This window comes from Vigna angularis, chromosome 1, assembly GCF_016808095.1.
Source record: "Vigna angularis cultivar LongXiaoDou No.4 chromosome 1, ASM1680809v1, whole genome shotgun sequence".
Classification (NCBI taxonomy): domain Eukaryota; kingdom Viridiplantae; phylum Streptophyta; class Magnoliopsida; order Fabales; family Fabaceae; genus Vigna; species Vigna angularis.
The window spans coordinates 61,710,304-61,724,338 of NC_068970.1; the positions used below are offsets into that span (position 1 = coordinate 61,710,304).

The following is a 14,035-nucleotide window of genomic DNA, read 5'->3' on the forward strand; positions in this document are numbered from 1 at the left end:
AAAGATGATAATTTGACTGAAATATTTCTCATTGTTTTAATCCAAATAGTTTATATAATATTTGACATTTTGAAAGGTCTCTCAAGTAAAGACCCCGTTCCTATAATATTGTAATATGAAAGGGAAAAACAAACAAAATATATATATATATATATATATATATATATATATATATATATATATATATATATAAGTTGTTAAGTTAGAAAAAAAAAAGCTATTTAAATTATATTTTAAAAAATATTTAAGTATATTATAAATTTGAGTATTTTACATTGAGTTGTATAAAAAAATTCATTCTATTAAGTACTTGAAATATTTTATAATATTTTGTTTAAGTATTTTACAATTTATTTTTGTTGTGATGACGTGAGGGATATTTTCATTTATCCATCTCCAACTATTTACTTACTCCTTCCTTTTCCAACATATAGGGTAATTATCTTTTATTAGCAAGTTGAGGGATATTAACAAGCTACAGAGCAAATTTATTGGCAAGTTAGAAATAAACTTAATTAATGTATAATGTGACGTAAATGGATTCAAAACAAAGAGGGTTATTTGTGTATAGATTGATCAACAAAAAGACATTCTGTTAGATTTAGGTGCAGATTTTGATAATCACGAGAAGTAAAAGGAATTATAAATTCCATAATTACGTTAAAGATGCTTGAAGTGTTGTAGGTAAAGCCTGTTTATTATTGAGATGACACAGTCATCAAATGTGTCATCCATATTATAATAATCAGCCATTTAAATGCAAAATAGCTTAGGTCATCCCTCCTGTATCATCTAATATTTTACCACGGTTTGCTTTCAGTACTGTATACAAGTGTGTCATTCTGTATGCCATTGAACCAATCTCTAGCTAATCTTCGGTTTCTTAATAAAACCATTCTTAATTGCTATTTCCAAGACAATAATTTTATCTGATTTGATCAAAATTGACTGTTTCCAAGTATACATGTGTTGTCTCATTGTTCTGTACTCTGCAGTGGTTGATCAAAGGAGCTACCTATTATTTTAAAGTTGTAATATCAAAAGGTATAACCTTGAATACAACGAAAAAGGGGACATGCTTTTCTTCTTCTTTTTAAAGTAAAAATCTCCTTTCTTGTAAAAGGCTTGATTGTTAGACTCTTTATTTTATGAGTTTCACTCTTCTGGGACATTAACACGAATTACACTTTAATTTATTCTAATGAAATGAACTTTTGGGAATGGTTTTTGTCTAATAGTTTAACAGCATCATCAGCCTTTAGTTTTAAACTTGTTATCAGCTTTGAGATTTTAAGATATGAATTTGAGTGTGAAGTTCCAAAATCAATATCCAAGATGTTAATTTTTCTTTTCATTTTATGTAGACTTACAATTGAACTGGCTATTGGTGACATCGAAAGTTGCTTAAAGAAGAAAAGTATTCCTGAGATTGAAGTGAGGATCTCTAACGAGAAGAGGACATAACTCACCTATTATTTTATTTATCATATTTTGATTTGTGGAACTTCCGACAAATGTTTGAGGTAGTAATCTTTTACCTGCCATGCATTATTCAAATTCTCGTTTTTGACTTTGACAAATGAAGTGGAGGAAAAAACGTAGTCTTTGTACGAAATGGAAATGAATTTGAAGACCTACATTAACAATTTATTCATAATTGAAAGTTACAATTTCAGTAGCAGATTACAGACATCTTTTGGACTCTTTTGATAAACCAATAACATTACAGAATCTATAAACTTTTTTCACCTTGAACCTTTGGTAAGTGAAAAAAGAAAAAATGCCCCTAAGATTGAAGGGGCGTGCATCAAGCAGCACAACTTGTAGGACACTAGATTGTGATGCCGATCACAAAACAACATCAGCAATTTCCTGTTATTGCTGTTCCAAAGAACAAATCCAGCACTTATGTACCTTCTCAAAATAACAAACAAAAGAACCAAGTAATCTTCACATATCAGTTACTTCTTCTAAACGATTCAGAGGAATATGCAAACTCAATTTGTGGCTTTAACCATAGGTGACTGAGGTAGGGGAGAGTGAGGTGACATGGTGATATCATCAAACCTTCTGGTTTTGAGGCTCAGCCTCAAGTTGCTGTGCCAACAATGTTTCTTATTAGACACCACGACCTCCTTGTTTTGAAGCACAAAGGTGCGGATTCGTTGCAAAGCAATTTGCACAGCCATATCATCCATGTTGGCATAGCACACCCTAAACCACCCTGGCTCAGTGCAATGGAAGGAATAGCCAGGTGAAACATTGATCTTAACTTCATGAATGATCACTTTCCAAAGCTCCATTTCAGAGTCGAAAGTTGGCTTTTTGAGAAGTTGCCTTAAATCCATCCACACAAATAGACCGGCATTGCTTTGCAAGCACTTTATGCCAACTTTGGCCAACCCCCCAGTGAAAACCCTGAACCTTTGAGCCAACCTCTTTGCACTCTCTGCAAGAAACCTCTCCACAAACTCATCATCATTTAGCATTGATGCTAAAAGATACTGAGTCTGTGTTGACACCAATCCAAAGCTTGACATTTTGCGTGCACAATTAACCACAGCATCATTGTAAGAGTATATGATGCCAACTCTGAAGCCAGGGAACCCCATGTCCTTTGAAAGACTATAAACAATGTGTACGAGGTTGCGGTCACACTCTATGTCTGTTTCTTCCTCTAATATCTCGGCTATGCTTATGAAACCGGGGTGGCTGAAAACTGTTGCAGCATATATTTCATCACATACAAGGTGGATACGCTTCTCATTGATGAAGCTCACCACGGTTCTCAGTGTCTTTCTGTCCATGATCGTGCCTAATGGATTTGATGGATTGGTGATGAGTAAACCCTTTACTCTGATGTTATCCTTTCTTGCTTTCTCATAGGCATCTTCCAATGCTTCCTTTGTCAACACGAAATTATTTGAGCTATCGCACATAACTGGAACAAGTTTAACTCCCGTTCTCCACCTCAAATCCCGGTCAAAACTGCATTAGGAAATTCAGATTCTTATAAGAAACAAATATCAAGATGTACATGTCAATAAAATTAATTTATATGATAACCTAATTTCTCTTGGTTTATTTTTTCTTGTAATGGGAAGAATAAAAGAAAGTCTGTGATGGCCTGACAATGAATAATCGAACAATGTTCATGATCAAACTGCTATTCAATTGTGGTCTGAATTTGACTTTAGTTTAAGGGCTTTCATTTTTTATTTGATAGGATCGTTGACTGCTTCCAATGGAAGGTTGAAACTACAATGTTGTGAGAGAGAGAAAGGTAGTGCCATCAAATCTCATTACCCTGTTTTCTAATCAAGAATTCCACTAAGTGGAGCTAGGCACCTTAATGGTATGTTAAATGAATAGAGAGGCTACTTCTTTCGGTGGAGATCAAATATACTCTAATTGAGAAACGTCATGACACACATAAGAATACTTCATTATCATCATCTTCTTCTAAATTAATGCCCCAAAAATAATGAAAAAAAAAAATTAAGAAATAAAAACTGAATTGAATATATTACCCTGGATAATAGGGAATAGGCACTAAGAATGCTTCACCGGGATCTGCCAAACAAAAGGCAGTGACTTCGTGTGCTCCGGTGGCTCCACCGCTCATGACAATACGGTCAGGGTCAAACGTGATTCTGTTTCCCCTTGTTCTAGCCATAAATTTAGCCACAGCCTGTGCAAGTTTGCAATTCACGTTTAGTTTGAGTGCATCAAATGTTATCAATAGTCAAACTCAACTTGAAGTTTATGCATAAAGTGTTTGTGATCAAATTTCACTTTATGTTGTAACTCACATTTCTGAACTCGGCCAGACCATGATAATCCTGAAAGTTAGCTATGGCCCTGAAATCATTTATTCCTTCTGGAGTGCAAATGGAGGCCTCAGGGTTGTTCAGTATCCAATCTTCAACCAAATCAGAAGTAAGCTGCAAAAATTTAAGAAAGTAAATTAGCAGCAGATAAATAATACCATATCCCTCCGAGTTTATGCAATTGCATGACATTGGGAATGAAGTTTTATACGCTTTATACCTGATTCTCAGCAAGACCCATTTGCATAACACCGTTAGGATTATCTGTGGGATGAAAGGGGTTTTCTTCATAAGCCTTCCATCCATCAAAGTATGGGGATGATTCACCATGTCCATCCCCAATAGCCATCTTGGACAACAACGGAGTTTGGTCCATGGCCTTCAAACCCATGTGGTGTATGTTTATGTTGTGGTTAGAGTGTAAAAAAGTGTGTGAATTTATTGGAATTGATGAAATCCAAGTAAGTGGGAGAGAGGATGCTGAAATGAAGTTAGGAATATGGTGTGAGTAATTTACAGAGGAAATGTGTTGCAATGAAGAATAGAAGGGAGAGAGACTATGTATTTATAGAATGCATTGGATAAATTCAGCTTGACTTTTGAGAGACATGATGAAGTTTCATAGGAAGGATGATGAGAGACTGCGGTGTGGCTCTTGGTTTGAAAATTAGGCAAGAGTTGGTACGCAGACAGACCCACTATTAATTAGTAATACTTTGTGAGACCTAGCTAGGTGCCACTTGTAATAATTTTTGTCAACTTAGTGGAAACTAGCTACACAGATCCTACACACCCTTCAAGCGGCTAGTATTCAAGTCCAAGTTAAGTTCCCACACTCTATTATTTCTTACACGTGTATACACCACTTTGTACTTCTTCGTTTTCTAGTATGAAACATAATTTCAATCTAACATCATGTATTTATAAATAAGAAAATATAAATACATCAGTATATCTTTGTTAAATATTTAATTCTTTCCCTCAAGTGGATATAGTGTGCTATTATAAAATTTTATAATGATTTAATAAAAGAAAAAAATTTGTTTAATATTAAAACAACTATTTAACAACTCATTATAGGAGTAAAATGGTTATAAAAAGTTAACTTTTATATTTGTAAAGAAAAGATAAAGTGAACAATTGTTAAATGGATGTAAAAACTTTTTGAATGGCAATATCTTTGTTCTTAAAAAAAATATGTATTTCATTAAAATTAACAAACTCAATTTTCATATTTCTATATACCATTTTTTTTAATAAAATGATAATTAATCTAAATTTTCATAATTTTCAATTTTTGAAATATAAAAAACAACGTTTCATTAAAAACAACCAAATACACGTTAAATAATCATTAATGGAAGTGACCAAATACGAAAATCCTAAATTTAACTTAATCTGTCTTATTTCCAAAATATCAAAGTGAATTAAAACAAATGATTAAGAAAAAAACCTAAGAGAAATCTTTAAAATAAAAAAGATTGTCAAAAAAGAAAAAACTTTAACACAGATACCATAGGTTCATTGAGTTTAGTTGAATTATTTTAAAGTTAAAATCGTCAACAAACAATGTCACGACTTTAGTTTAACCGTTTTTGCACAATTCAAATTGGATTTATGTTAAAATTGTTACTCCTAAAAACAAATTCAATTTAAAATGAATTTAGGTTGAAGTCGTCAATCTTATAGATACTTAAGTTAATTGAATTGAGATTGAAGTAGTCAATCATATATATGACTTTACCTGACAGTAATGATTAAGTTTAATCTCATTAGGTCTTGTTCACTTGAGTGGATTTGAGGAAGAGTAATTGAAGAGATTTGAAAGGATTTGAAAATAAATTTTTTTGTTGATTATTTGAGTGAATTTGGAAGTAAATGAAATTGGATTTGGAAGTAAATTTTTTTAATCTGTCACGTTAATCAAATCCTACACTAATTCTCACAAACTTTACTTTCAAATTCTCACTTACCTCCAAATTGACTCAAATAAACAACAAAAAAATTTATTTTCAAATCCCCTCAATTACTCTCCCTCAAATCCACTCAAGTGAACAAGGTCTAAAGAACTAAACTTGAAGGACTTCAATAATATTAAAAAATCTTACATATATTTACGTTTTTCTCACAAACAAATCATCACCGTGATGACTTAATCCTTACAGTAATTAATTTAAAATAAAATCTAAATTAAAAAATAAATTAATTCATATATGTAAAAAATCTTCCATAACACTAAAAAGTTCTATTTACAAAATGTCGTAGCATGAACAATGAGATAGAGAGGGTGTATGAAGTAAGTGGGGACCTTAGTTAGCGAAGAACAGTTGCATCAACATTAAAACCCTTAATTAGGTGGCTTGAAAAGATCGTGTTACCTGATCCACTCGCTACTCAGCCACTCAACTACCTACACTATATACGCGGAACTCACTCTATACGTGTGTACACATAACCTAAAAATATGCAAAACTCGCACGTGAGCTTCAACCTCAAAGTTATGTGTTCTTCGACAGCACGCATGTGGAGTTCTTGTCGGCAGTCGAGGTGTGGGGATTCATGACCTTACACAATAGCTATTGCTTTTGGTTTTTTTCCAATAAAGAGCAACCAAGGATTATTGTAGGAAAGGAGAAATTAATACGCCTAGAAACACTGCAGTTGTTCAACTGGCTATTTTTTGGTTCAGTTCCCAGCTTCTAGATCAAATGCATGATTCAACTTTTCATTTTTTAATACGTAAATCAAAATCATGATTCATGAAACTTCCAACAACAGACCAAAATAATCTAAAACATATAAAAACATTTCATTGTCGTACCATAATCTCCGACAATTATTATTTTCTGTTATTAAAGTAGACGTATCCCTTCGCATACACAAAGTGTCGTCTGATTCTGTGTATCTGTAATATTAATTCTGAAGACGTGTGTGATTTTTAGCTAGCAAAAAGAGAAGGGTAGACACCCCAATTCTATCTCACAATCGGAGAAATAAAACGATGCAATATAAAGAATATAAATCAACTATGACAAAAAGGAAAATATTAAAAACTAAAACACTTTTTTTGTCAAGTAATACATTCTAAAAGTTCAAGAATGAAATACTTTGAATCATATATATCACCGATAAGTTTCAAACCAGTGTGATACATGTGATGCAGCATAAACATTCTTTTACATGGTAAAGACGTGATAAATATGTATTTTCAGAAAGGTCGGTTCCATGCATGGGTCTTAAAATAACCGCGTTTACCATACAAGATGTTCCAACAAAAGAAAAACCATAATTCGGTATGAACATATATACCATTTAATACAACCGAACATGAATAAATGACTTTTTGAGCCTTTCAATATTTGAATTTCTAGGGTTGAAGCATTAACAAAGAAGAAATTATATGGGTCAGTAAATATTGAATTATAAATCACTTTATGATCTTATATTATGTTACGAAGTACTTTTACAAATTTCAAAATTTTATTTTAATTTCAATTTTAAGTCTAATTTAACTTTATAAAATTAGTTTACTAAGTAAAATTTGTATTCATTAATATATTGTGAATTTTTCTTGTTTATAGTATGAAATCTCTAGTAACAATAAAGGGGGGAAAAGGTAGAAAGAGTGAAATAAAAATAAAATTATATGTCCACTAAAAAAAAAAATCCTAATTATCAATTGTTACAGGATAACTGTTTTTTCTTTTACTGTTAAGACACGATTAGATTATTGGTCGTAATTACAGTTTAAAATTTTAATTTCATTTATAATTATGATACAAATAAATTATTCTTATAAGTCGTAAATTTCGTATTCGTGTTATGTACAATATAATAAAAAATTATAATATTTGTAATCATATTTTAAAACAAAAATGGTTTTAGAAATAAATTCAATTATAAATATTTTATTAAGATTATAGTATACCGATAATTAAATATTCTGAATATATCATTAAAATAATAACTTTAGTAAGAGTTAATTGAGTTCATTGGCACGTTCAACTGAATCCAATATTTTTTAACATGCATTTTAAAATTAAAATAGATAAAATACTTGGGTACTTGATTAAATTTTTAATTATGTTAATGGTAATAGGGTAATGATTTTGTAATATATTAATTTGATACTTCAGAGAAATTATATTAAAATTATTATTTTATCTCACGGAACCTATTTTTTAAACCTTAGTTCAAGTTAACCTTGATAATTTTCAAAACTTGAAAATAATTAAAAAAAACATTTAAGATGATTATTCATAGTTTTTTTCGAACTAAAATTTTGATTTGAAAACAATTAAATAATTTTACTATTAATATAATCAATTTAAATTCGTGCCAAATTTTATCACGTGTATACAAATTTGACGTTTTTGAATTTGATTTTAAATTTTAGTTCCTATATTTATAAATTTGAATTTATAATCTTTAATTATTTAGTAATTCATTTTTAAAATAAAAATACATTTATGTATTGAACTCTCTTTTTTTAATTTACAATATTCTTATTCAACGTGGATATGAATAAAACTTATACCACGAATAGAAAAACAATTAATAGTTTGATTAGCACTCACTTATTAACAAGGGAAAGAAATAATAAGTTGCCCATGATTACCTACAATTTGTTTTGTTTCGTTTTAATGGTTTCCTTTAAGTTTGTATATTTTAACGAAAAATATTTATACATATAAATATCTCCATAATAATACTTCTGTATACAAACAGATGACATGGACTGCTACCAGTGCATCATTGTTAGACTTTATTTTTAATTCTTAAAATCATATCCTTCTTAAATATTGAGACATGTGTCATGAGCTTTCAAATTAATTAAAATCAATTATAATTTCTTCCCTAAACAAAAATTGCACCCAATAGTTTTACTAATCAAGACTAAATTATCTTCCATTAACCTTAGAAATGTTTATTATCATTAATATGTTAAAATTTTAAATCATTCAATTATCTCAATATTTAATATTATTAAAATATATAGAAATTCATGAATTGGATTAAAAATCTATGATTCATTATATATTTGTATTCATCCAGACGTGCATTACACGGATTAGATACTTATTATGGTGCCGAAATATATATAAGGAAGTTTTAAATAGTTGACAATTGCAGATGATCTTCCACTTCTATAATAACATATCTTGCACAACTCTAAAACCATAAACCCTTGACTAAACCCATTAATTTAAGTATTATCAAAACATATCTTACACGTCATCATTTCTCTCCTTTCTTTTATATAAATCAAGGGCGTGGCTCCAGCTGTTTACCACTATTCAATATAATTCTCAAAAATACTTTTGTAATTTCATTATTTAATTATTCCAGAAAAAAATCCATTATTTAAATATTAAAAATGTATATTATTTCTATAAACTTGGAAAAAGGTTGGAAATAAAATGAAGGAAACATTGGTTCTGATTGTATTTGCTTTTATAGCAATGATGAAATAACCAGAAGAATGCATGGTTGGGGTGTATTAGGAGTAGGATTATTATTAATAATATATATTACTATTAATGGAGGAGGCAAGAGAGGTACGAGTCTGAGAAAAATGATCTATGAAGAGATATTTGGTCAAGCTTTGAACGTTGTGCATGCTTCTTCTCTCTTCCATTTGGTTTTCCAAATTTCTCAGCTAACTTTGACAAATTGTCAAATCGCCTAACCTCATGTCTCAACACATGTTTTTCGATTTCAAACAATCTCTAGATCAAACAATCTGGGGTTCAATCTGTAATTTTTCCACTTTTAATCACTATTACTATAATAATTAAAACAAAAACATTTTATTTTATTATAATGCTTATGCAATTCACATAACAAGACTTATTATCAATTTTGCTCCTACAGTTATAATAATTATTTAATATTTTTAATTTATTCTTAACTTAACATGATTTTTTGTATCTTTTAAGAAGACTCAATATATTTTATTTCATTCACAACTGATGGAGAGAGTAAATATATAATTCAGCTTTACTTTCGGAAACGATAGTGTTTCTTATGTTAGCACGCGTAAAAGCTGTCAGTCTAACACGTGTGGGGATTAGTATTGGAAACAGAATTACATTGAGTTAAAAATATATTAAGAAAAAATGTTAAATAATTATTATAAATATAAAGATAAAAAATCTATTAAACCTACATAATAAACGATTATATATAAATATCATAAAATGGTAATAAACATAGCAACTTCGTGTGAATTTTAATCTTGCAAATAAATATAAGAAAAAAAATAGGTATTATTCAAAACTTCCAAACTGTAGAAAAAAAATAATAGCATTTTTTAAAAATAAATATATAGTATGATGACACATTAATGAAAATACCTCAAATAAAATAGGAAGTCACGAGCATTTCAACTGTTGAGCTGTTATTAAGACTAAAAGGGTTTGCAAAAAAAGAAGGTTGATGATTTTTTAAAGTTTAAGAAAAATGCGTAATGATATTTAGTATTAATTAAATATCTGTACATTAATTAATATAATATCTCATTGTTAGGTACCGAACATAACTTAAATATCTGTACATTGATTAATATAATATCTCATTGTGTAGTATTATTGTTGACTCTGGAAACGTTTGGTGCTTGTTTAAACTTGTAAACAATTTTCTATTTTAAGATTCTATGGCTTTCAGGCAAAACAAAGTTTTCAATTATCAAAAATACATTTCATTGAGACATTTTGGAAAGTGTGAATTAAGACTACATTGTTGCGATAAATGCATCTTCATTGTTTACTATGTTTGGAAACCAATAACACCACATAATCTTTTATAATTAATATATACTTTGAAAATATAGCTTATGAAAAGTTATGGTCCTTCCGTTCTTCTTTTTAATTGCAGAGTATTTCCATGCTTCTAATTAGGTGTTCCAAAATTGGATTGAATGAATTTTGAAAAGAAAAATAATTTTATTCATATAACATTTATCCTCTTAGTTCAAAATTTAATTAATTTAATTTAAAATGTAGGCTTAATATTTTTACTTTCTCAAATTTAGATGATTTTTTCTTTTAATCTTCAAAATTAAAAATGACCCTTTTTTTTTACTCTTTCAAATTTATAAAATTAATTTTATTAACTTTTTGTTACAAATAACGATATTTATCTTATTAATGACATGTGTCACTGTATGAAAATTTTCATCTTTAAAATGGTTTGGCAAAAATATGTTTTTTAGTTTCTAAAATATCGAACAATTTTTATTTTAGTTTTCTAGATTTAACAGTGTTTTTTTTTCTATCAGATTTAAAAGTAGATTTTTTAAGTCCTCCAAAATTTATAATGACTATATACTAAATTTAAAAGTTACTTTTTAAATTTGTAACTTTTATTTTTCCTTAGTTTATTCTTAACTCATATATCATGAAAAATAAAAAAGACTAAGTAATTTTGTCTTTATTTTTTTCTAAATTAAAGTTCTCTTCTTATAGGTGTAAAAAAAAAAATCAATCAAATTTTAGGAGCTATTTTTTAAGAGTTAAATTTTCGTTTATACATTTCTCGACAAAAAGTATTTCTTATTTTTAATTGTAAATTCATTTTTGATGTTGAAGGTTGACGTTTTTAAAATTTTGTTGACATAATTAATATATATTTATTTTGGGAAAGATGATTTTAAGAATATTTGAAATATTTTTTCCTATTTATTGTTTATCCGTCAGGATTTTCCTTGTAATTGATTGAATGTTAATATAACCCTAGTTTCTTCTTTTGTTAATGTAGTTTTTTATTATTTATCACATTAAATGAATGAAGCTATTATTGAAATGTATATGATCAAGTTATATTTGGACTTGGCAAGTTCTCTCTATGTCTCTCAGTATATGTTAATTTATGAAATTGATATATCTGTGGTTTTTATTTGTTTAATCAGGATGACCTTATGCTAATTACATTAGTTTCAATTAACTAATTCGATGTTAACGGATAATTGAGTTGCATGGTTTAAATCTATCTAAGTAAAAGCCCTGAACTATAATATAAATAGTGCATTATATTAAGTATATTAATTACATTCAATAATTATTGCACTTAAAAAAACAGGTACTTCAAAGAAAGATAATTATCCTTAAAAGTCAAACTTAAAAATGTTTTTAAAGTCTCCACGAGATTGTGAATTTATATTATCTATTTGTTTTATTTAGATTATTTTTTTCACATTAATTTATAACTATCAATGTATTAATAAATTGGAAGATTAAAAATAATGTTTTAATTCAAGGAGAATGAAAAAACTACTTTATTTTTGGATTTTTTTTTTCAACTTGAAGAATTAAGAAATAAATTTTAAATTTGTCGAAGCAATCTTCGTTTTTTTAAGAAAACGATTATATTATAATTGACTTAAGAGGAAAAAGATATTTTATAAAATAAAATGAAAATTAAATTTACACTATTATTTTAATTTCACTCGTTATTCTTAACATGGATTATTGACGTGAATATTGATAACCGTGTCAGCATTGTTTTTAAAAACCATTAGGGACTAAATATTTTATATAGAAGGAGAAAAAAAAGTGATCCAAATTTGAAGGATTAAAATCCTATTTAAAGTTATATTTAAAATATATATAATAATTGTAAAATTCCAAATTTAGTAATATAAAATTTACTAAAATAAAACATTACATGCATAATGATAAAACAAAACTATAAATTTGGTGAATAAAAATTTCACCTGAAGAACAAACATAATTGCCTATATTATAAGCTTCACTTTCCCTCCTTCAGCTGCTCCAACTAAAAAAACTGTATCCCTAAGCTCACACCATTAAGGTGATCATCGCAAAAGAGAAACAACATACAAAGACAGACCACAGAAAAACAAGGGTAAGCTAGAGTAATTTAATTAATTACAGTTATCATGCAAATTAAACAAATACATAAGCACATGTCAACCGAACACTTTAAAGCATACAATGAACAACCATACATTACAAAAAGAATGACCGAACACTTGACTTGACCATCCGGATTGTATGAATATATAGCTTGAGGCTGTTCGTGCACCTGGGTAGTGTAGTCCGTTATAACTCACCCAAGAACCTATGGGCTAGTACTTCCTGCCATTCTCACACAATGCATTACCAATCTCTACTTGAGAATTGTAATCATTAGAATTTCAGGATGAACTCCATGAATTTCACTGTCCATATTCATACTTTACCACCACATTGATAACCAATCACTGAGACATTCCTCCTTGGAATTCTCTTTCATACTAGTTGGAACATCATACCATACTTTCAATTTGACACCATTATGGTAATGCATACATCAGCCATCAAAGTAATTGGAACAATTAATTAAAATAGCACACTGGAATAAATATAAATATGGGCCGAACAGAAATCACCAAACATATAGGAATAATACTGAACACCCTGTGAGTGTTGGAGACCGATCGTTCTCTCACTACCTAAAGAACAAGACCGAACGGGCAATAATAGATACATCTGAAGAGAAGGTCGAGCACTATTACTAACCGACAATTAGAGGATTCTGAGTACCACAACATGACCGAATACTACCACCATACCAAGTATTAAGTTTAGACCGAACGCTTATGGCTTAGGCCGAACACCTATAGCTTAGGCCAAACACTTAGAGTTGATACTAATTACTAAAATATCACTGAACGATCATTAACAGGTAAGGCCCATGAGAGGCCGAACGCAGTTAAGACCGAATACAAGTACGAGGTCGAGCACTAGTACAAGAACGAGCGCTACTAAGAGACCACACAATCCACTAATAACGATCGCTACTAAGAGACCACACACCCACTATGATCGATCGCTACTAAGAGACCACACAACCCACTAATAATGATCGCTACTAAGAGATCACACACCCACTATGACCGATCGCTACTAAGAGACCACACAACCCACTAATAACAATCGCTACTAAGAGACCACACACCCACTATGACCAATCACTACTAAAACAGAAAACTAGTACAAGACTGATCGGTCATTAACTGAAAAGCTCTATAGAAGTGGAACTCAGTTAAGACCGAACACAAGAAAAAAGTTGAACGTTCAATGAATGACACTCGGCGATCTGCATAATTCTGCATAATAGCTGCAGAATTATGATCAACCACTATCTTCACCAATTCCTACCACTTCCCAACTTCTAATCTCCAAACATGATTCATATACCAT

At 29.5% G+C, this 14,035-nt stretch overlaps 1 protein-coding gene across 1 annotated transcript; it reads right to left on the minus strand.

The window, feature by feature from the left end:
- Positions 1–1,621: 1,621 nt before the first annotated feature.
- On the minus strand, positions 1,622–4,490 carry LOC108346272 (1-aminocyclopropane-1-carboxylate synthase). Its single transcript, XM_017585303.2, has 4 exons — positions 4,051–4,490; positions 3,813–3,944; positions 3,531–3,691; positions 1,622–2,988 (listed from the first exon to the last, which is right to left on the minus strand). Exons 1-4 carry the CDS (start codon positions 4,219–4,221, stop codon positions 1,998–2,000), a joined length of 1,455 nt encoding a protein of 484 aa, XP_017440792.1. The 5' UTR covers positions 4,222–4,490; the 3' UTR covers positions 1,622–1,997.
- Between the last annotated feature and the right edge of the window lie 9,545 nt (positions 4,491–14,035).

Coding starts and splice junctions, on each gene's coding strand:
- LOC108346272 (XM_017585303.2), bottom strand. CDS start 4,221: ATGGGTTTGAAGGCCATGGACCAAACTCCGTTGTTGTCCAAGATGGCT. Junction 3,945..4,050: donor TGGGTCTTGCTGAGAATCAG/GTATAAAGCGTA, acceptor AAATTTTTGCAG/CTTACTTCTGATTTGGTTGA. Junction 3,692..3,812: donor GTCTGGCCGAGTTCAGAAAT/GTGAGTTACAAC, acceptor AAACTTGCACAG/GCTGTGGCTAAATTTATGGC.